Here is a 23,739-nt window from a genome sequence, read left to right as displayed (position 1 = left end):
ATCCTCATCTGTCTTTACAAAAGCCTCTAACGACAAAAAGTGTGAGTTGGTATCACATTGGTACATTAAAATATACCTGTTGTAGCTCTCCCAGGTTTCTGATGATGTCCATCAGCCGTGCTCCCACTTTTAGTGCCATGAGATGACCATCTTTCAGCAGAGAAATGACTGAGTAACAGAAGGTTACCAAAATAGCACCAACACCTCCCTCTGTTGCAGGTTTCCACCTTGTCCTGGCTGCTGTAACAGGGCCTTGGAGAAGGTGGCAGTCGGAAGTCAGTAAGAAAGAGCTTTGAAAGAGACCAACCTACACAAGAGCCTGCCCTGCACAGCTGGAAGCCAGAGGTGCTGCCAAGACCAGCCCAGTCTGGTCAGAAATTCCAGGATTGGGGTCATTGTGCTGTAAAGGAGCCATTGTAGTGAAATCAATAGGGACGTTTAAAAATACCTTTACATGTCAATTCTGGTGTCAGAACAGAGCAGGTCAAACAGGGCTGACCCTCATAGCAGGTTAAACTCCTGAGGGTGGAGATAATCTCACAGCAGGAAGGGAGGAAAGTGCTTGCCTGGGCCAAGATGCTTTCACACTCCCCATCGCCAGCTTTAGGCTACAGAGCCGGCCATTATCAGAGTCATTGTCATTATTATCTTAAAATCTGCTGCCTCACATTCAGGCATCTATCAGGAAAAGACCCAAGACCCTACTAGTGCAGGCAATAAGCCCCCAGAAGGAGGGGAGGAAACTCGTTCATAGACAAATAATTAACATTCCTGCTGTTACATCAGCTTTGTTAATTCTGAAGTGACATTTAATTGTAAATCAGATTTTACCCCCTTTCCCATCAGTCAGCCAGGCAAGTCTCCTACCAGAGTTTGGTTTTTATTGCCACACACACTGATTTGCTGGGCACAAACACCAGGGAAGCTGAGCATTAAGCCTCTGTCCTGCATGAAAAGTGTATGCCCAAAAGGCACAACCGCCAGTGTGTCCTGGATGGGTCTGTGATATCTGTCTTCCTGCTCTGAAGCTGCATTTCAGGAAGTCAGCACCTTCGCACTAAACATATTAATCATGTGGAATCATGTGAAAGAGCGTCACTTCCTCCGCAAATGATGCGTCCAAAGAACAGGATGCCTAAATAATAGAAAAATCCTTTACCTGGAGGAGAAGCTTCCATTGCAAATGCACGTTAGAGATTTGAAAACAGTGTTCAGAACAGTCTGTGTATTTTACTGATATAAAAGACATGTTAGAAAAGCCGTAAGTGTTCATTCCTCACCTTAACAAGTCAAGACCCACCGAGAATCAAATTCCACAAGATTTTTTCCCTGCTCTAGATGGATGGTCACAGAAGATAGGCTGTCATTTGCAATTTTAAGTTAATTTTCCAGCAACTGCATAAAATACAAAAAGAAGTAATAAATAGAATTTGCCCTCTTTCACCTATTCTGTTTGGGAAAGGAAATATTTGATGTTGGTAGAATCTTTGAGCAAATATATAGCAAAATGAATGTCTTGATGGTCGAAAAACCCCCAAAGGACAAGAACCTTCAGAGACTTACAAATTGTTTGAGTCCTTATTCAAGACCCATACTAAAAACCTGTGACAGCCAAAACCCCACTTGCATCATGTCTGGATATAAAAAACAGTTAGCTTCTTGATGTATTGCTATCCAAGTGAATGAAAACAGGTGGATGCTCTCGGTAGCCCTATAGCTGTTTAGGAAAAAAAAAATCTCTAAATTAGATGCAGGGTTAAGTAAAATAATCCAAAGTCATGAAATTGAGTGTGAAAAGCATGGTCTTTAAGGTGATGAATAGTACGAAAAGATGACTTTACCCCTCTGAAGATAGTTAACTGAGCTCACTGCCTCTGGCTTTGACACCTTTAAATGTCATGTTTAGGAAGGGAAAGATTAATTGAATTTTAAAAATCTTTGCCCTTTTTTTCCAGCCATACATTAATCCACTGAACTGTGTAATTCTTTAGTTTTCTTTCATTCCACACTCTGCACGTGATGTCAAAAAGAGAGCAGGGAAGAGGCTGACATTGAAGTAAAGAAAGTTTAATGCTGTCCCCTGGCAGGTGGGAAGGTGGGCAGGGGGCTGCTGGCTGGCAGCGTCGCATCATAATAGTTACAATACCAGGGTAAAAGCTCTTTCTTACAGCCCTCCAGGGACTGGTATGTATGCAGCAACACATAATGCCACTCAATCCTGCTGAGACACTGGCTGAGGAAGGCCCAAAAGCAAGGAGAGATGGACAACTGCATCATATTGGACTGTCCATGCAGAAGGGTTGAGGAGAGGCAGATCTATTGGCCCAGTCTTGTCAATGGCCATGCTGACCCCACCATGGGGCCACTCAGCCATGGTGGGACTCGACCAGGCTGCAGCTATGGCACCTCAGATTGGATTCCAACAGGTTAAACTCCTGACAGTTTCTAATGACTGCAAAAACTCCCCTTTGGCCTTGGGTGTTATAACTATTTATGAGGTTGACCTTTAATTGCTCTCTCATGTAGAAATCTTTGATAACATGTCTTGGAAAGCTTGATCTACACAGCACAGATCAATACCAATAGAGTAACACTACAAAGTAGAGAAGCTTCCGCAAAAGTAGGTGCTAAAATGTATTACCAGCAAAACTGCTTCAAAGGACTTACCCTTTCAGCTGAGCACTGTCAACTCTTTCATATTACAGAAGGGTCTAGGGAATGTAAAAAAACCTCATAAATCCAAATAATGCCAAATATCAGTGCACCATAAATACAGGAAATGGTATCAACCACTATGCCACTGGGGCCCAAGGGAACCATGGCTGTCATCAGAAGTAGGACAAGAAAAGTGGCCGCCATCTGCCATTGCTGTAAAGTCTTCTGCTCATCCTTCATTCAGATGGGGTTGGGAAATAAATTGATGGCATTGAGTACCTAGTTTGGAAGTCATGGTTTCTGGAAAAGAAGCTTTAGCAAATTCATTATCTTTTGCAACATTAATGCCATCCAAAGACGTAATGAAACTGAGAGTGAATAGTTATTAGCTCTAGATTCAGTTTACTTGAATATTGAGTATTGCTTGGTTTTTCAAAAGGACATTTTTAATAGACATTACACATATGCATGGGCATACCTACATGTACACAAAGCACATGTAAGTGAATATACATACACACAAACACAAAACAAAGAGTCAGTGAGACTCTGTTAAGAATGGACAATACTCTTGGAAAATACCTACACAGTATAGAGGAGGGGGTTATCAGTACAACCATACAGTTACATAAACCAGAAGCAAATTGGAATTTCATAATCCAGAATGTTTAATTTTTATTTTAACCGACCTAAGTATAACTCTATTGTTAGCATGCATGTTTAATACCTTGTGTCATATCCATTATGGAAATAGGTGGGAATTTTTCCTATGACAATGATTAAAAGCACAAACCTGTATAAACACAATATGCATCATCTTTAGCCATCACTATACGTTATACAGAACTGCCATTTGTTCTAACCTCGTGAAATTCTGGTGCAAGGAGGATGAGTTCCAAAGACATAGTTTGGGAAAAAAACAAAAAAAAAGTTAAAGTTTAAAGGATTTTCTAATAATTTTGATTTCCTTATTGCTTCTAGAAAAATAAGTGATCCATCTACCGGACAAATAGAATTAAAGAAAACTGTTGTGGACCTTTGATCTTTGGATTCTGGGGAAGGTTTCAAATGCTACCAGTCACTTTAGGTTTTCTTCTCCTCTGAATTTCCCCCCAGTTAAATTATTTTCTCTTATTCAGAACAACAACTGTTCTCCCTTAGCCCTCCCATAGAACCTTTTGCCATAACATGCCAGACAAAACAGCTCCCATGAGAAAGAATCAAAGCCATAAAAGAAGAATGCTTTTGTCATGGCAGGCCCTACTGCTCATGTCTTACAGTTACAAAACCAAAAGCAACTAAACTGAGTTAGGCAGACCATCTGACTAGATCTGGCCAGCTACTCTAACCAAAATCAAGATACTTTTGAAATTTGAATATTATACAATTAAAAAACACCCCAACATACAGAAGCAAGCTATGTTAACATGGTGATAATGGTGTCATAATGGGATGGAAACACAAAGGTAGTTTAAAAGCCCTAAATCCAGGCACCTTCCCCATACAGAGTTAAACTCAGGGTGGTTTTCTCTGAGGCTGCCTCCCTGTCTGCAGATCTGGCTCCCGAACTCTCTTGTGGATGGAAAGAAACTCAAAAAAATAAACAACCTGAAAGGCTCCCTCTCCATCCCTCCTTTCTCAAACCTCCAAAATATCAGGCTGAGTGCACCCCTGGGGAGGGATCTGGGGGGACAGGTAAAGAACCCAGATGTTTGGGAAAACAACCAGATGTCTCTCTTTTCCAGGAATCTTCCCTTTTGCTGACATGCTTTTTCACAGTGAATTTTGTTTTGTGTGCACTAGAGAAGCTGTGCATGGGGTCCCTCTAGTTCTGAAACTAAGGGAAAAAGGCTTAAAAGAGGCATGTGTTAAATAGCAGCCTATTGTGATAGAAAGATAAGTATCGTAATATCCATACAAAGTTTCACACTGCCCTTGACCACAGGTCGATCAATGTCAGAAGAAAAACTCATTTTGACTAGCAAAGGTTTGGATCAGCCTTGTTACACTGCGTGAAGCAAAGACACCTAGCAGAGGCCTGTTTCATCTCCCTTGCCTTCAGAGCCAATGTGTGAAGCCGCCTTTTACTGCCAGCATGGGGAAGGAAGGAAGGCTTAGAGAAGGCAGTTCTACACACACCAGGCAATCAAGATGCAAGCACTGCTGCCCTCCAGGGCAGGACTGTCTCTCTTTCAGCACCACGCATGGCTTATGGAGGGGAAGGTCCCCAACCCCATCAGTATCCTTCAGCACTGCCATCTCCAGCACCCGCTGTTCCTGTCTTATCCATCCCCAGTAGGATCAAGAGCAGGATGCTGCCAGCCTGCATTCCCGTTTGCTGATGGGTACATCAGTGGGAAACTGCCACATATCAGGTGGGAGGTTCAAGAAAGTGAATGGATTCCCCTTTGGTTGTTTCCTTGGGGTTTTCACATCCCTGTAAAAAAAGAAAGAAAAAAAATCCACTTTTCATTAAAAGAGTTGTTTCACTCTGTTGGTGAAACTGATACTACAGAAATACATATTCCTGTGTGCTGCCTTCCTGCTCTATAATGGCTCTTGCATTAGGAACTGGGGGTGGGGGAGCTGTTGTCCATTTACTTGAGCAAAGATTGGTATTGAATGAAACCTTTAATGGGGTGTTTATGCTCCCACTCAGCTAAGAGCTCCGCTTCTGGCAGAGTAGTGTTTCCCTCCACCTTGACAGCTATTAAAGAATCGATACAGGTAATCCCTCAGCTGGCTGTCAGCACCCTCCAGCTGTGGGGCTGGCCTGGCCACTGCCACAGGGTCACTTGTGGGAAAGCAAGACTTCTCTGGGAAGCAGCCTGCAACCACATCCCCACCACTGTGCTGGGCCAGTGACCCCCAAACCATGTGAGGCCAAGAGGGAATGCCACCGACTTCACTTGGATTAAGAAAAGGATGGACTTGACCATTTCTCTCTAGGGAGAAGGGGCTCCACAGATTGATTTCACTTCAGGGATTACCTGTGAATTGCATTTTTTGGTCAGTATAACCCAAGAATTCATCCTTTTCCCCTTCCTTGATAGACAAAGGACATTTTCTCTGCTAATGCATTTTTGTTAATGATCAAGTTGTCTCCTACTGGCATTCTCACACTAAGACATGCAACAGTGCTCTCTACTAAATTGCTGGGCTAACCAGAGATCAGTCCTGTGAATTTAAACCTCGTTTGTCATTGCTGCAATGCAGCTAAGCTGTGATTTCCAGAACAATCCCTACAGCAAGAGCTGCTGTAGAATGACCGGCTGGGGATGGAGATGGAGTAGATCTGCTTGGGTCCTGCTGTAGGAGAGGCAGAGATGCTGTAATACTCTCTTCTGATGCTCCCACGTACCCCCAGCTGCCAACACCCCACCCCTTTGCAGGACTGACCTTTCAGAAAAGGCATTCACTGGTGGACATTAAGCCTTTTTAAAACTTGAGTTAAACAAACACCATAAAAACACAGTCAGATGCTGGTCCCACTGACGATCTGGACATATTTTACATGAGGTCAGAAAAGAAGGACAGCAGGGAGCAAAGCCCATATCTCCTGATACCCTTCATGTGCCCAAGGCCCTTACACTATGTGCATTAGGGAAAGCCAGAAGGGAGAAGGTGCAATGGGATATGTGTGTGTGAGGAAAGAAAGGGAAATTAATGTGAATGTGTCCATAGGGGTGAAACAAACACCAGAGCTCGCAGCAGAGGCATGTAGGAGACTGGGGACCCCGAGAAATGGCTTTCTGAAGGAAGGGACAGCCAGTCAGGGCTTCCCTGGTGAATGATCTCTCTTGTTTAATGGACAGTTTGGCACTAATCAATAGCTGTGTTTGTGGCATTATCTTCAATTCACTAAGCTCCTTGCTTTCCTCTTCCCTCAGTGGTTAACCACCTCCCTCTTCCTCGAGACCCCCAGGATTGCAGCAGGGACAGGGGCGGGGGCAGCAGAGGGATGGGGACCAGGTGTCTGAAGAGTGGGGAGATGCAGGAGATGCAGGGAGATGCCAGAGGCAGCAGATGTCAGTGGCCAGGCCTTTTGTTCCCTCCGACTCCCCAGCCTGAGCTCTGGGACCACCTTTTTGTGTTTGTCTCGCCATTGTCATTCACCAAGGAGGGGCTTTTCAGGAGTTAGCCTCACACAGGCTCATCTCTCTCCCCACCACCCCACCAAAACAGCGACTGCCCTCACCCTCTGGTTTCTATTTAGATCACTTTCCACTTAACATTTAAAAAACCCTGACACAGTTAATGCAAAGTCAGCTAGTGTCTTACAGGACTGATTTGTCCCAACAGACTTCACTTGCTGCTCCCCTTGGCAGGACCATTTTTAATCCTAGTTAGGGGAAAGAAGAGCCAGGGTGCACAGCCAGGTAGTTTCTATAATCCTTTGCCTTGGGAAATGCAGTGAGAATTGAGCCCTCAGCCAGGGAAGCCAAGCTACAGCCAGTTTAAGCCAAACTGAGTGAATAACATGGGTAGCTATTGCACTTACTGTATTATCACAGTCACTGTCATAGAAAATAAATGTCACTTCTGGCCCATAGTTGATGATGCTGAGAAATGCAGGAGGTGGATCTAGTATAGCATGCAAAGTCACAACCTGGTCACCCAGACAGCTGTAGGGATATCCTGCTTTCTGCAGCCTCAGCTCAGAAATGGCCAGCAAGACATTATTGAGTACCATGGTGTCTGCTCAGGAGGATCCTACAGCTGAGGCCTCGCAGTAAGAGGTTTGGGCCCGTACAGTTGACTTGGTCACAAATATTCTCCCTTCAGTGGAACTTGCAGTGCAGGCTCTTTCATGCACATGGCCTCCTGTGCCGTGCAGTCATCCTGGGAACACGCCCGATGAAAAAGTGCAGTGTGCACACACGCACCCTCCCGCTCCCCCTTTTCTGTGTGGGTAAATACCTGAAACCCTGCTTCTGGCTGAGCAGGCTGGAGCTGCTCATTCACGAGGCTGCTGGCAGCATGGCCACAGAAGTGCAAGTAAATGTGCAAATCCCAGGGAGGAAAACCTCAGTTTATGGGCACACTCAGGGTTCGTGCACGCCACAGGAGCATTCCTTAATCTAAATCTAACCTTTCCTAAACCCTGCCCAGCAAGGACAGCAATATGTTTGCATTGACAATCACTGTATTTTCCTTGCAGGAGACTAAAATCTGCCGCAGGCTGGGAGGGGAGCTCAGCCTGCCCTCCCTCCCTCCTGCTCCCTGCTGCTAAATTTCTCCCCACCCAGCTGTGAAGTGTGCTGCAGGCCAAGTGCCACCCCCACGGTCCCCCAGCACAGCTGGGATTCACTATTCAGAAGGGAGAGGACAGTGCTATAGGGTAGTTAAATCCTATAGGGTAGTTAAATGCCTTTTTTAGTGCTCAATCCGGATCCATCATCTTGCTTGCAAGTGGGAGTGAACTCAATCCAGAGCTGAATAGCTTCAGCTTCCATGAACTATTGGGACACTTAAGGCCCAATCCATCAAGACACTGGGTGCCTTTGACGTCTAATGCAGTCAGCTGCTACACAGCAGGACAAGGGCTAGAATTCCCACTAAGAGACAGTTTGACTCTGTAATGACTTACAAATGACGCATAAAACACCCTTCATCCATTTGCTACTACCTCAAATATACAACTCCAATGCATCTGGCAGGAAACAACCTATAGCCCACTGATGTACACTATAGCTTCCAATAATTAATTTTCATCCTTTGCATAAATGTCATTGTAATAATCTTACTTAGCATCAAAATTTATACATACAGGTTTAATGTGCGAGATAACCATTACCTTCAATCACACGTACAAGCAAAACCACATACTCTTTTTACAGACGACTCATCAAATACCGAAGAAGGTACTAATACACTAGTACAAGATATTTGGGGTTCTTCAAGCAGAAGTAAATGCCCTACAGAAGATGCAGCACTTACTTAAATAAATAACCCTCATTCACAAGAAACAAGATTACCTGCTTGGGAAGCTAACCATGCATTTCATAGCACCTTGAAGCCATTCCTGGTCCTCAATATTTTACTTACAAGTAAGTGGTTCTGTAAATATTTTAATATTTTTACCAAGAAAATAATGAGGACAGAGCAACTTAAGGTACAATAAACTGCATAAAAATGAGTGCAAATCAATATATTTATAGATACAGTACCTTCACAATACAATTAAATGCACAGGTAACTTTTTTTCCTAGTTCTGTGCTGTATTCAAAGAGATTCTTAAGGTTGGCACGAAATAAATTTTCTTTTTTATGTGCAAAGTCCTTGTTAATCCTAGATCAGCTAGGATATTAAAAGAGAATCTCATTATCTCAGTAACATCAAACTACCTGTGTTAATCAACCAGCTTCAGCAAGGGCTTCCATTATCCTTCCTGGATGACACACAAAGTCCCACTGACACTGGGAGCCCCTCTCGAATGTACAGCCCCCTGCCAATCATGCTGGCCACTCAGTGATAAAAAAGACTTCTGCACTAATTACATCACTCTCTATGCTCAGTGGTCCTTCCAGCTTTTTGCTAAGCCTCCATCAAGCTGAGATGGAGTTGCCAGGGAATGCCATTTTGTTAAGGATTCTTAACAAAGGCCCACCTGGGCCCACAATGCAACACCTCTATGAGGCCACTCAACTGCTTGTGACCCACCTGAGCACTCACTGGTGGCTTGGGACTATCTTCACATTTGGTCCTCTCAGCTGTGAGAAGGCAGAGCCAAGCGGCACTGTTTATGCTAACTGGCAGCTATCTCATCACACCCTGCTCCTCTCCACCATGGCTAACCAGCATTGTCTGGAAGAGTTGGTCTCAGTGCCCTGGAGCTCCCAGTGTCCAGGCAGAGGAATGAAGGAATTAAATACCCCTATGTTGGTCCAGTAGTCAGTATCTTTGAGGCAGTTCACATTTAAACAGAGCAACATTAAAAGACTTGCAGGCTAAGGGGAAGTAGACCCTATACTTGGTCATGCATCCAAACAAAACAAAGAGGTTAACTTGGCTTTGGGAAATGCACTTGTTAAAATCATCCGTCACACAAGCTTTGGTATGCGCTGCGCCAGGCAGTCCACAGATGTGGTACATTAGAGACATGGAAATACTCTTCACAGTGGTATTTGTGCACAAAAGGTTCATGGGAGGCAAAATTCCTCCTACCTCTGTTTCCCTGTTGAGAAAATTAGGGTATGGGAGGAGAGAAGGGGAAAGGTGGGGTAGCACATGTTGGACTTTACCCCAGCCTGGTGTGGCATCAAGGTACCCAGAGAAACTATGCCCAGGGTCCAGAACACTGGATGTACCCAAAGAGTCACTGTGAGGGTAAATGTCACCTCCTGCAATGTGCACAGGACTATGAACAAACACATGCGCATAGACAGATACACACATAAGCTGGTCCAGGACATGTCCACAGGGTTCTTGACTAATGAGCTTCATGAATCTTCATGTGGACTTGGTAATCCTCCTGCTCCGGGAAGTGCTGGCCACACATGGAGCAAGTGCAGCCCTTCTCCTTGCTGTGCGTGCGCCGCACATGGCTGTCGTGGGCCGCATGCGAGGCAAAGACTTTGCCGCAGTGCTTGCACTTGAAGGGCTTCTCCCCTGAGTGCTGGCGGATGTGAGTGCGCAGGATGCTAGATGCCGTGAATGCCTGAAAAGGTAAGGAGTTGAAAGTAATCCATATTCACCTATGTAATTCCCAGGTTCATCTAATCCAGGCCCATCAGAAGCACTGTACTCTGAAATTAAGTCCTCAAATAACTCAACATTCTCAGATAACTTCAGGGAAAAAACCCAACCTCACAGCAACAAGGAACCAGAAGCCAACAGCTACCGCTATATAGATGTGGCTGAGTTCATGGAATTAGATGAATCTCACAGAAAGATTTCTGACCAGACGCATCAGTAAATATCTTCTACGTGTCAAAGGATAAGAAGTCAATACTGTCCTAATTAGCTTTGCAGCTCCTTTATTGTTTGAGAAACATAATGCAGCTTTTCCTTTCAGTTTTTATTTTCAAAGTCAGATCCATACTCACATACTCTGGCAGCTGGGGATTCAGCTGCCAGAATTTATTTATGCAATACAGCATCCATCTTTTGAGGTTTCATTTTCCTCACTCCATCATACTCTGCTTTTCCTTCACTCAGACCTTCCAGCCTGTTTCCCCACACACATCTGAGCAGCAAAGTGTGCACAATCACTGGAGCAGGAATGTTGCGAAGCTTCCAGTGTCTCCCCCATTTTTTTTTCCCAAGAGAAACACTTTCAGGCCCCTCACTATTTGCAGACCACACAAAATAAATCCACTTTAGTACTGTTACGTTGCTGAACCATTGCAAGTTTTCACAGCAAAGAGCAGTACATGTCAGATACCGTTTCACTAGGAACCTTAGAGCACAAACAGATCTGTGATTCCTACAGAAAAGCCCCTGGAGGTGTCTATTGAGAGGGCCAAAGTGTGTTTAAGGGCCAGAATGGTGATATTGGCCTCAAATTTTTGCTTTAATCATGATGTCACTGAGATAATGAGCAATGGGTCCAGGAAAGCAAAGCTGTGCTGGAGCACAGCCATCATTAGAGGTAAAAGAGGCAAAGAGGAATCATGACTGCATAGGAGGCACAGATGAGGATGCTTTAAAATAGCACCTGGCTTCCCAGTCACAGAAATGATGGCTATGCCCAGGATAGCTGCAGCATCCTGCAGCCATAGGGCTGAAGTTTTAACCTGATCCGATCTGCAACAACAGTCCTACCAAAATGGCTGCGGGCTGCTCAAGGGTCCCATGTGTCTTAAGAGATCTGTTCACAGAGCAACCTGCAAAGCTTTGCCATCTCTCCCTGTGATCAGAAGATTAAAGGATGACATTTCATCTTAAACTCTGCCTACAAGTGTTCAGGATGTCTGGGAGACTAAAAAATGTAATAGCCAAAGGGATCTTCTTTAAGTACAGAACACTTCTGCTCTGTGTTAGTCCAGCCAGTCACTAACAAAACTTCTTTCTCCAAAATCAGGAACTCCTTGCTACATGACAACAGTGCTTCTGCATTGCATGGACACTCCATAGCACCTGAAGCACTATCGATTTTCACCCAGCAGCAGCATGTACATCCATCCACCTTCTATCTGCTGGGAAAGCTGTCACTGCTTTCATGGGAGGAGCTCACCTGAATCATCCCTGCTGTGAGCATCACAGTTAGGCACATTTTTGACCAGTGCTGTATGGCTTTACTCATGCTCTTTTTCAGATGAAACCTCTGTGTCCAGTTGCACATCAATGGCCCTGTTACTTCAAGCATGCACAGTCGTATCGTGCAGGTTTACAGGCCAAATCTATTCACCGCACTCCAGAAGCAATGCCAGTAATATCAAAAACTATCTATCTGATGAGAAAGGGGACTATTGCATCTAGCTGAATGATTTGGATGGCAATTGAAATGCTCTTAAGCTTTCCCAGATCCTTTCTCCACAGCAGTTCTCTCAGCTAGGATGAAACACAAACTCCACAACAGAAGGAGACAAGACCATGTTTCTTCAGTCTCAGCCAGCTCTGTCACTTCAACTCACAACTGTGCCCAGAATATAGTCAATTTATCTGGTTATCAACTTAAATAGAAGGCATTTTCTTGACAGAAAACAGAAAATAAGCAGAAAAAAAATGGAAAAAATGAAATTGAGCATGGAAAGAGCCACCTCCCTGCAGATGCAGTGTGATGCTAAGTGCAGCAGAGGACAGACAGAAGGATGCAGCAGAGCACAGATGGGGCTTTGCCTTACCTTGTTGCAGTACACACATTTGTAGGGGCGCTCCCCAGAGTGAACCCTCATGTGTTTATTCAGGCTGGAGGACTGAGAAAAGCTCTTCCCACACTCTGAGCACTGGGAAAGAAAAAATGGATAAAGTTAAAAGGAAGCACAAAGCAGCATAGTTCAAAAGAAAAAATAGATATACAGAGTGTGTGCATGTATTTTCCTATATATTCACATATATCTTCATATATATATCTCCATGTATTTGTGTATATACACACACTAGTAAATTTAAGCAGTAACAATTTCAAATACAGTCAGAATTTTTATCCGGTTTTAAGAACTAGGTTTTTTTTTTTAAAGAAAAATAATGCAAAATGTCAAAGCTTTTTTGTGTTGTTAAAATGGTTTAATTTAAAATCATGCTTCAGAACATAAATAGACAATACTGACTTTCAGTAATCAAAATCGGAACATTTCTGTAAAATCACTTTCTTCAGAATGTAAATCAAGCTCCAGTTGTTACTTTTAATTTTAAACTTCCTAAAAATAAATCTTAAAATAATCTTATAAATTTTATAATAAATCTTAAGACTAAAAATAAATTTTAAATTAATAACCATTTATTTTTCAGAAATGGTGAGTCAGTCACACACTTAAGCCTACAGCTAGACCTGTCAGAAGTGCCTTTCGGCAGGAGTGAAACAAGTAGCATCCTCAAGCTGCTGCCCGGCAGCCGGCAGGACAAAACCCATTCAGAAGAGTCACTTGAGAGACTTGCACTGATTCAGTGCAATTTATAAGATCCCCAAATCAACTTCCCCCTACTATAATTCGAAAGAAATTATCTTTCAGAAGTTCACAGTAAACTAAGCTAGGACTGATCTTGAAAGAAGGCGTTTATTTTTTACTGACATATTTTCCATCTTTGCTTTTTGAGTTGATCTGTTCTTATATAAATGCGACATATTGAGAGTAAGTTTTATCTTACTGCTGTTCTAAAGTATTTCTTTCATATGCATTCCAAAACAAATGCTCTAGGAAATGAAATTAATAAGAACTAGATGGTATTCAATGCAACATATTTAATGGAATAATATTTTTCACCTGTAACTAAACCAATCTGATGTTCTGACATTGTAATATTGTTGATTTAGTTGAAAAAGTTTTCCCTGAAAAATTTACATTATTGCAGGATGATCTATAAAATAGGTATTTTGAGGATTTTTAAAGGACTGATTTAACTGTGCCATTTCACGCACTGGAACTTGATGTTCCCAAGCCTTTAGGAAAAGTCTGATTTTCCACCCCCAGTGATCCCAGAGAAAACCGATGCTACAGAGAGATGTTTGGTGCAGATGAGGAAAGTATCTCATCAATGATTTGTTTCCATCAATTGAAAATCTGCTCTCCATTGAGTGTAAACCTTTTAGCTCTTGTTCTGTTTAACAGACACAGATGTCTGTCAGTTCTTAGGCTGAGAGGAGGGAGTGAGGGATAAGAGACATCATCTCTTCAGATCCAGGACGAGTGGAGTACCTTCAAACACAAGTTAGCACCACACCATGTCAGAAAAGTAGCAAAACCCACAGGAAAACATCCAAAGAACCCAGAAGAAATATTGTTTCTTTTCAAGGTCTCGCTGAGACTGTGAGGTTTATTTTTCCAATGTAAATCCATTAAATTTCTTCAACTAAGCTCTGCTGCACCAGGCAAACTCTTCCTGTACAGGCAGACCGGTCCTTCCAGAGAACTGCCAGGGCAACTGGAGGAGGGAGAACACCATCAGCGTCCTACCTCAGCCGAAAAAGACTCCTCAATTAGTCCCCGCAGAAGAGCCAGTACCTGCGGAGTGACCCAGGGGCAGGCTCACCTTGTGAGGTCGGTGCCTTTCATGAACGTGGAGAATATGGATCCTCAGCCTGTCTCTTTTTTCAAAGGATCGGTTGCAGAGGTGACAAGGAAATTTGCGGTCCCCCTGGTCCACACAGCGGGTGTACTTGAGGTGCTTGTCCCGATAGTACTTGTAGGCAAAAACCTTGCCGCAGCGGTCGCACTTAAAGCTCTCCCCGGCTTCTGTATGGGACAAGGGAAAGGGCCACCTCTCTGTTACACCGCAGCACCAAGGGCTCCTTTCAAACCTGCTGCATTCCCAGAGCTGGTACCCAGTTGGGAATTTTAAGTCTCTGGGAGGACAATGACGGTAAATGGATTCTGGCAAAACCATTAACAAAATACCCATTGGTTCACACTGCTCCACTTGCCTTTCTATTGCCTTTCTAACGGGGGGGAGTAAACTACAGTCCACAGCCTGGTAAAATCACTGGGTTCAGCTACCGACTACAGCAAGGACAGCGGTTCACCCTTGTTTCTCCCTAAACAGGGAGAGAATGTGAAAAACCAACGCAGAGTCCCATGCAAAAGCATCTCCCCACACAGAAACACTGCCAGGCATCTCATACTAATATTGTCCGTAAATTTTAGCTCCCATCCCCAAAAGAAAAATAAACTTGCATGGCTTTTCTACATCGTTTTCAAAATGCTGTCGAACAAAAACACATTTGGTTTTCTTTTGTATTTAAAACTGTTCTCAACCACTGAATTTAGAACAACAGTGACAGGACATTTTTCAAATGGTTATGCATCCTTTTCTGCCGTTAATAGAAGCAACTTTGGCTTAAGCCTTAAAATGAAACGAACAATTTACCAGCTGCCTGAACCAGGCACCTGAAGACAACATTGCCAAATTCCCGTGCCAATCTGGTTCTCTCCCTCACTGTGGCACCTTTCCCGCTCCAGCCTGCCCTGCGTTGGCATACCCCGTTTTCCCCATACATAAGCTTTGCTTATAAGAAGAACTGATATTTTTTGTGCATTATAAGCAGAGTTTTTACGGGAATAAGTTTGTTTGACATTTGTTCTGCAAGCGATACCGGCACTATTGGATCGCAACGACTTCTGCCTGCCACATTTACCGAGTGTTAATTGCACGAAAAATACAAAGTCAGGCATGTGCGATCATAAGATAAAACAGGACCAAAACCGGAATGCCGCTCAAAAGTCCCTCTCGTCTCAAAACGCGTCCCCCCTCCCCTTATGCGGAGCCAAGGGGAGCCTAGCCCCGCATCATCAGATGTTTTACAGCCGTCGGACGAACAACTTCAGTTCCCCGAGGAAATGCGAACGAGGAGACTTTTGCACCGAGCTGGCAGAAGCCCTCGGTGCGGTCCTCGGTGCCAAGGGAAAGCTGCTGCTCTGGGGTACTGGGGCTGCAGGGAAGGGAACGGGCAGACAGGGCCGGGCACCCTGCCACTGGCTCACCGCAGGGACTGGGGAGCATTCAAAGTAAAACACAGATAGAAAAAGGTGGTGTCCGAGTTCCTTTACCTCCCTTCGTGCGAATCTAACCCCGGCTAGACGCAAGGCCGTGAGCATGAGGGGCTGGCAGGCTCACCTTCGGGGTCCTGCGGGGGCTTCTTCCCCTCCGGCATGTCCTTCAGGCTGATTGGGATGCCCAGGAACTGCACGTAGCAATCGCCGTACCACACCAGCAGCTCCTGCTTCGGCAAGATTTCCTTGCAGCTCTCGTAGAAGATTTGCCCCTCGCACTGGATAGCCGTCAAGTTCTGCTCCTCGGGGAACCTGGCACAGTTCACCAGGGACATCCAGTTGCCAGAGGCGCCCTTCCCGTCTATGAAGTGGCTCAGGCGATCGCATTCAAAGATCTGGAGAGCAGGGAGAACCCGATCAGGTTTGACCGATCCTTCCTTCCCGCACACGTCCCGCTCGTACCGATCCACCCCCCGCACCGGGCCGAGCCCCTCTCGCAGGCTACGGGAGCGGGGCGGCCGAAGCCTTGGCCAAGCCCCGCGGGGAGAGCCCAGCGGTGCCTCCACTACCTCCCACATCAGCGAGTTGTCGTCGTAAGTCTTGATCTCGCTGGTGTTGACCACTTTGCCTTGGAAAGGGCCGAAGCGAACTCCTTTGGGGATGGGGTCCATGCAGAAGACTCCGAACTGAGACAAGTCCCCGTACGTCACCCGCAGCACCGAGAGCCCTGCGGGGGACAGGGCGGGCTGAGCGCGGCTCGGCCGCGGTTGGGCGCGGAGCAGGGCGCGGGCAGCGCCGGGCCCCTACCTTCGGGCAGCTGCAGCGAGTCCCTGTCGAGCGGCGGTGCAGAGGACTCCGCAGCACCTGCAGAGGAGGACTCCGCAGCACCTGCAGAGGAGGGACCCCTTCTTCAGCCGTCAGTGCAGGTGCAGCGGGGCAGGGGGAGCGGGTCTTGCCGGCCCCGACGGCGGCCGCAGCCGGAATCACTCCCGGTTTTCCCCGGCGTGGGCTCGTAACGCAAGAAAAGCACGGGGAAAGGAAGCCCGACGTGCCCTCGGCGATGCCCGGTGGGCCTGGCTTCCGCGGGACTATCTGCACTCCCCTCTGGGGACTGTCCCCAGACCACACCGCACACCCAGCCGCAAGGAGCGACCTTCCTCCCCGGTGCTCCTCGATGCCCCTCCTGCCGCCGGCAGCCCCTTGCGCACACGCCGGACACCCCCTTACCCGGGCTGGCGGGGGGCACCCGGGGCCCCGAGATGGCGTGGATGCTTCCGGCCAGCTGGCTGCTCCGGAACGTCCCGTACAGCACCGTGTTGAGCTCCTCCTCGGTGAAGTGGTACCTGTGGCTCTGTCCCTCCGGCGCGCCGGCCTCCGGGCTGCGGGCAGCCCTGTGTGAGGGGCTCGGGTAGAGCGCCGGCGGCGAGCCCGGCGCCCCTGCCCCGACGGACGAGTCCTCCCTGGGATAAAAGGGGTCCCGCGGCTTGGCGTAGAGGGGCAAGGGGAGGCCGGGGAAGGGTTCGGCGGGCAGGGGGGGCGGCTGGCTCAGGAAAGCGGGGGCCCTGCTGAAGCCGTAGTGGGGCAGAGGCGGGGAGGAGGGGACCATCCCGCCCAGGGATTTTAGGGGCTGGAAGAAGTCAGGGGCCGCCTCGAAGTACTGGGCGGGAGGGTGGAAAGAAGGGTAGTAGGCAGCGAGGCTGGCGGGGCTCATCCCGAGGGCGTCTCCGTAGTCTCCGGGGACCGACTCACCGCCCAGGTACAGAGCCATGTCGGGGCGGGCCGGGAAAAGAGGAAGGGAGAGAGCGAGCTGCCGGGAAGCGGAGGGGCAGACACGCGAGGGTATCTGGGGGTCCCGCTGCAGGGCGGGATAGAGGCGCGGGAGCTGCCGCTCGCTACTCTCCGCCGCCCGGCGCCGTCGGGGCGAGCGGGCCGCCGCCGCCCCCCCGCGGCTATATGGGCTCGGGGAGGGGAGGGAGGATAAGGGGGGGCAGGCGGGGACGGCCCGCCCCGGGGGTCGCGCAGCCTTGGGAGTGGGCGGGGGGGCTGCCCCGACCGGCGGCCCCTACCCCAGGGCGGAGTCGCGGCTTCTCCCGGAGCCGCCGGGCCGCCCCTCTCCACGTCGAGGTCGGCGGTGTCGGAGGGTCGGGGGGGGATACCCAGCCTCCCGGACCCACTCCCCTGCCGCCGGCTCTGTCCCCCCGCCTCTCCAAGCCCGACCGCTGGGCCCGGCCGCAGTGCTGGTGGCTCTGCCGCTCCCCAGAGCAGGAGGCCAGGGTGTCGGAGCGATGTTCTCTAAGGATGAGCACCTACTGACATGGGTGAGCACCCTGCCGCCGAGCTCCCCAGCCGGACCCACGACCCTCGCGCAGTGTCTCGGGGGTTCCAGGTGTGGGGTTTGGATATGGAGAACCAAAAAACACACCATCTCCGAAGCTCCGATGACACAGCAGCACACTCTCAGCCACTGTAGGTTTCACGGGCATTGCTGAGGTGATTTTAGTTTACCTTGGGGCTGCCTGTTGGGTACCTGGCAGGACACTGGCGTCCTGCTGGGATTTCCCATGCTCCACGACCAGGCCTATGCTAGGACCTGCCCAGAGTGGGACCAGAGGAAGACATGTGGCTCTTGCCCCTTGCAGAGGTGCTGGGTGATCTCCTTCTGCAGGGTTTCATCCTAGGTTTTGTGGGGTTTCTCCTTCTAATCTTCCCTTCCTCCCACATGGCTACATGCTGCAATTGCTATAAAAAGAGGACCTGGAAGGGGCTACAGGAATCCAGGGACCCAGGTGTCCACCTTGCCATTGGAGGATGTCATCCCTGCTGGCGCAGGGAGATGGAGAAATCTTTAGTCCAAGGCAAAACCCCATGGAGGCTGGGTTACTGCAGAGCCCCTGCCTGGGTGACACTGCACATACAGGCATGAAGAAAAGGGCCAGGTTGGGTTGTGCTGCACTGCAGAGAGCTTGGGGACTTGCACTCATGGGTCCCTCTCGGAGCAAGGCAGCATAGGACTTCCTGGGGCACAGCACAGCACAAGCCAAACTGCACACAGACACAGCTGGAGAGGGGAACGAACACATCCAGGCCTGACTCCTGGAGGTTTAGATGCCATTTGAGTGGTTATGGTTTAACCTCAGCTAACAGCTAAGCCCCATGCAGCCACTTGCTCATTGCCCCTCCGTTGAGATGAGGGAGAAAATTGAAGAGTAAAAGTGAGATTGAGATAAAGACAATTTAATAGGTAAAGCAAAAGCTATGTGTGCAAGCAAAAAAACCAAGGAATTCATTCACCAGTTCCCATCACAGGCAGGTGTTCAGCCATGTCCAGGAAAGCAGGGCTCCATAGCGTGTAATGGTTACTTGGGAAGACAAATGCCATCACTCTGAATGTTCTCCTGCTTTCTTCATCCCCCAGTTTTATAAATGTCCCCCCCTTTTCCTTATTCCCCCAGCTTTACATGCTGTGCACAACATCATCTGGTATGGAATATCCTTGTAGCCAGCTGGGGTCAGCTGTCCCAGCTGTGTCTCCTCCCAACTCCTTGTGCACTCCCACCCTCCTCGCTGGAGCGGTGGTGTGAGGAGCAGAAAAGGCCTTGGCTCTGTGTAAGAATTGAATTATCAACACTGTTTTCAGTACGAATGCAAACCCTAGCCCCAGACCAGTTACCTAACTCTACCTCAGCCAAAAGCAGCACAGGTGTGCTATAAAAATTTATTAACGTAGCTCCATGCAATCCTCTGCAGGACACTGCCTTCATCCCAAAGAAGGGGTGTATTAAGAATCACTTGAAGCAGCCTCAGACAGAGACTGTGGCTCCAGACACAGTCACTGACTGCGCTTGACCAGAGGTGAAACCATCCTCCCTGTCCTTATTTCTTATCTGGCCTGAGTGAAGTGCTCTGAAACAGAGTTTGAAAAGAATCATTGGCTGCCCTCAGGGAATGAGGGTGTTCAGAGCACAGGATCTCAAGCACTGTAATTCCTCCTACCAAAAGCTTCGACTTGGAACCTCCCCTTACTTTTTTCACTCAGGACGTAAACACTGAGACAGCAATACAAATACACAACACTACGGAGGGGAACCCAGAACTCATCCAGGCGCTCCCAGCTCCCAAGACCCCTTCTATAGTCAGCCCAGGGCAGCTGTATCCCCAAACGTATGTTTGAACATCTATGTACTTTTCATTAAATGTATTGGTGTAATTTTCCTACCTACAAACTCATTCTCCATGCTAGCCCAGGTTTGCAAGACAGAAGTACAGAAAACACCAGGGACAGCCAGTACACATGCAAGGCTCAGGGAGAAGGTAGGAATGGAGCCTTCTGAAACTGGCTTGAGATAGTCCCTTGGCTTAATTTTTTTGTTACGTGTCTTATTTTTCACTTTCTCTGTGTTGTTCCAAACCTCTGTTACTTGCAAGACAGAACTGATGCTCTATTGCTTTAGTAAACAGTTTCGGGCAGGCAGTTTAGTATGGCTTTATTGATGGAGATCAGTAGCATAAAAGTAGTATCAGCATTAATCAGATTTACAGGAATAAGGCTTTGAGCTCTGATTGCACAGAAAAGTTTGAATTACCCTTAGAAATTAAGTTTTGCCAGACAATCTGGAATCCTTTGGCTACCCCATGTCCAGGTATCACAGCACAGGAAGAGGAAAAGCAGCTTGTGAAGGAAACATGCTTGTGTTTGATTCTAAGAAATCACTCCATAGTACACACTGTAAAGTAAAGCACAAACCTTTACTGGCGCTGGGAGCACGTGGGAGCACACTCCATACACGTGTCCAAAGAACAATAAATCTTAGGGGTTCTTTTATACCTACTTTTCATCTTGATATAATTTTATCTAAAGCATGCATTCATACAATTCTGTAAGTTACATAACTTGTGGTTTTCTTATCCTATTGTGCACTTAAGGTTAGGGCTACAACGATAGTCTATGGGTTAGTATTAATCAGGATTCTTACAGCTATTTTACCTTATAGCTTAGTATTATGAACTGCTAATACCTGCGAGCTACCTGCTTGGTTCTTCGTTCAAATTGTTATCATATTTTGCCATTAGGGATGTCCCTGCTTATAAGCAACTTACAAAAGCAGATGCAAGGCTGCCTATGTACCCGAGTTCTAACTTACTGTATATCATGCCCTAGCAGGAGGGCAGGTCCTTACTTGCAGACGGGTTTTTATTAAGCATGTGCAGTCGTGTTTTTAAGTGCTGAGTCATACTCATGCTGAATAGTAAAGTTATGTCAACTAAGGCCTAATGGCTTGGTTTCAGTTGGAGATTCAGAAGAGGTGAAGACAAACAAATACAAGGTGAGATTTTTTAATTCTCACCATTAGTTAAGTTGTACACATGCCCCAAAATGAAAATACTCTTTTTTCTAGAATCCTCATGACACATAGTCCAGGATAAGAGAAGGGCACCAGGCACTGTTGTCACTACATTACAGATAACCTCTAGAGGCTTTCATCCCCTAAGAGATTAAAAGCATTTATTGCATTAAAAAAGTCCCATCCTCAGGGAGAGATGTGGGGTTGGGGGAGCAGAAGGGCAGCTGTGGAAAGCCACCCCCAGCAGACAGGCCAGCTCCAGCCACAGGGATGCTCCTGCTTTTTCTTGGGAATGACTGGGAATTCATCTGCCAAAACAAGCCAAGGGTTGGTTTTGCTCACTGTGACAGGGGAGCAGCTCTATAAAAATAAAATCAGTTCAGAGGTGCTAGTCCTGATGCATGTTTTCTGCCTGGCCAGGGAAAGAGCCTGCCTCTTCTGCCTGTGGAAAAAAGGGGCAAGCGGAAATGCTGATTCACTTTGAGGGGAAATCTCTGGCTCACACACACTCTACTTGATCTATTTTTTCCCCCTCCCTGAGAGTCTTTCAAACTTCTGTTTTGGGATTCTGTCTTTCTTTGAACGGCCTCCTCATACCAGTCAAAAAATACATCCCTCTAAAATTGGGGCACCTTAGGTCCTCTGGTCTCCAGGGCACTCCTTAAGCTTAATGTCTTCAATACAACCAACCATGTTTTTTTCACCACCTCTTGGTCATAACATCTAGCATGAGCCCACCATGCTGGCCAAGGTCGGGGTCATTAGCAGCAGTAACAAAGAAGGCTCAGACTGGAACCAAAGACAAAGAACGGTTAATGGGGTCTGTCACACCACCCAAGTCTTTAACTGCTGGGGTGATTTCTTTTGCAGCTGAGATGTCCCAAGAGTCTGTGCTTAAGTGGCACAGACCTCAATGCCCAGCTTTGAAGGACCACCATTCATACAGGTTCGTTCACACCGTCATTCCAACCTGGACCTTTCCTGACCTGCCTCTCCTAGGGACTTTATCAATCTGTGATCATTCTTCCCTCTTTTAGCCAGCTAAGGAGTGGGAGTTCTTAGTGGGACTCTGGACCTGTATCAAAAGCTGGGATTCAGCAGCTCCCGCACACTGCAGGAGCCAACCCTTGGCTGAAGCCTCAGCAAGGGATTTCGAAAAGGTAAGAGGAAACAGATCATGTATACCTGTACACCTGTTAACACCTACAAGGCCACAGGACTGCTCAAAGCTGCTCTGAGTTCTGCTTTCTTCGGTACAAAAGCTAATCTATTGTGAAGGTTGCACTGTGATTATTGTTTCAGAAGACAGGGTGGGAGTTTGATCAAGAGGCCTACTCAGGTTCTACTTAGCATCTCTTCAGTTCATAGCCCAAGAGCCAAGGCAGAGGGCAGATACCCCTGCCAGCATTCTTCCCTTGCCATAGCCTGAGCCCAAGCACAGCATGACATGCAGCCCTTCTCCCACATCGGTACAACACATGGAGAACCATGATAAGCAGTGGGCATCAAGTTGGGGAATAATTCAAAGGCGCCGGGTATCCCTGTTCCATCCTGTGAAAATTCTGGTTTGCAAGACTTTTCACGGTAAAGGTCTGCAAGACCTTCTCATGGTAAACGTATGGTTTACCGTAAGAAGGACATGTGGCTTTTTGTCTCTTCTGTTGTGACATCAGGTTAGAAGAACTTGTCTGTGTTGCATGCATTGGCCTCTGTTGGTCAACAAAACCTGATCCAGAAAGGAAAAGGCAGTGCTTTTCTTTCATTCAGTTACATCAGGGGTCATCATTAACTCATCATATTTAGACCGATGCCAGGACTTTTAGCTAAAACTATTGTAAAGAATTTTAATTTATTTTCAATACGAATAAATTATAAAGGGATAATTGTGCCTAAAGGTGAAGTTCCAATAGGAAACATTTTTCCTCTTAGTATAAAGATGTTTTCTCTACTTGTTTCTGACCTCACATTGGGAAGAAACCTCCTCCTTCCTTGCTTTCCTTAATGTGGCAGTATTTTCCTCCTGTCCAAGGATCACCACAGTTTTGCTGAAGCCAAAAGAACTGTAGGATAAGCCTTGTTTTGGTAGCAATAGTGACCAGTGAAAGACTGACAGTATTTGGAAGTCTTTAAAATAACTCTAGCTTTTAAAATTTTTAATATAAATGTCTTTTCTTCCACATCTATTTCCTGAAGAGAGCAGAAGAGCATTCTGATAAACAAGCATTCTTGTAGCTGCTTTTAGGTTTATTTAGTTATATATTTACTCAAATTGACCAATCAAACATTCCCAACTATCTTAAATTAACCATTTGGCACAGCAAGGAGAACCAGCCCCTGACTCTACTCAGTCCTGCTTCACACCATTTGAGGTCTGCCTCTGCTGAAACCGTTAAGACAGACACCCATTTCATTCTGCAATATAAAGAATACTCATAATAACAAACTGTTAAGCTATGTGACAAACACTATATATAGCACTATAGAGATAAAAGGACTTGAGAATAACAACTAGTTGGAGTATATAAAAGCCTTCAACACAAAAAGCCCACTGGCTTTTTAAGACCTGCCGATTCATCTACCCTCTAGGGCTTTAGTACTACATTTTAGACCCTTCTATGAATAAAAGAAGACACAACAGAAACACGTTGAAA

The 23,739-nt window shown here is 46.7% G+C and overlaps 1 protein-coding gene across 1 annotated transcript; it reads right to left on the bottom strand.

Annotated features, from left to right (window-relative positions):
- Positions 1 to 10,087: 10,087 nt before the first annotated feature.
- PRDM14 (PR/SET domain 14) lies at positions 10,088 to 17,514 on the bottom strand. Its single transcript, XM_030511070.1, has 7 exons — positions 16,966 to 17,514; positions 16,554 to 16,599; positions 16,316 to 16,473; positions 15,871 to 16,141; positions 14,290 to 14,492; positions 12,444 to 12,545; positions 10,088 to 10,315 (listed from the first exon to the last, which is right to left on the bottom strand). Exons 1-7 carry the CDS (start codon positions 17,512 to 17,514, stop codon positions 10,088 to 10,090), a joined length of 1,557 nt encoding a protein of 518 aa, XP_030366930.1.
- Between the last annotated feature and the right edge of the window lie 6,225 nt (positions 17,515 to 23,739).

This window comes from Strigops habroptila, chromosome 1, assembly GCF_004027225.2.
Source record: "Strigops habroptila isolate Jane chromosome 1, bStrHab1.2.pri, whole genome shotgun sequence".
Taxonomy (NCBI): domain Eukaryota; kingdom Metazoa; phylum Chordata; class Aves; order Psittaciformes; family Psittacidae; genus Strigops; species Strigops habroptila.
Note: the sequence above shows the minus strand (reverse complement) of the source record. Positions and strands in the feature narration are given on the sequence as shown.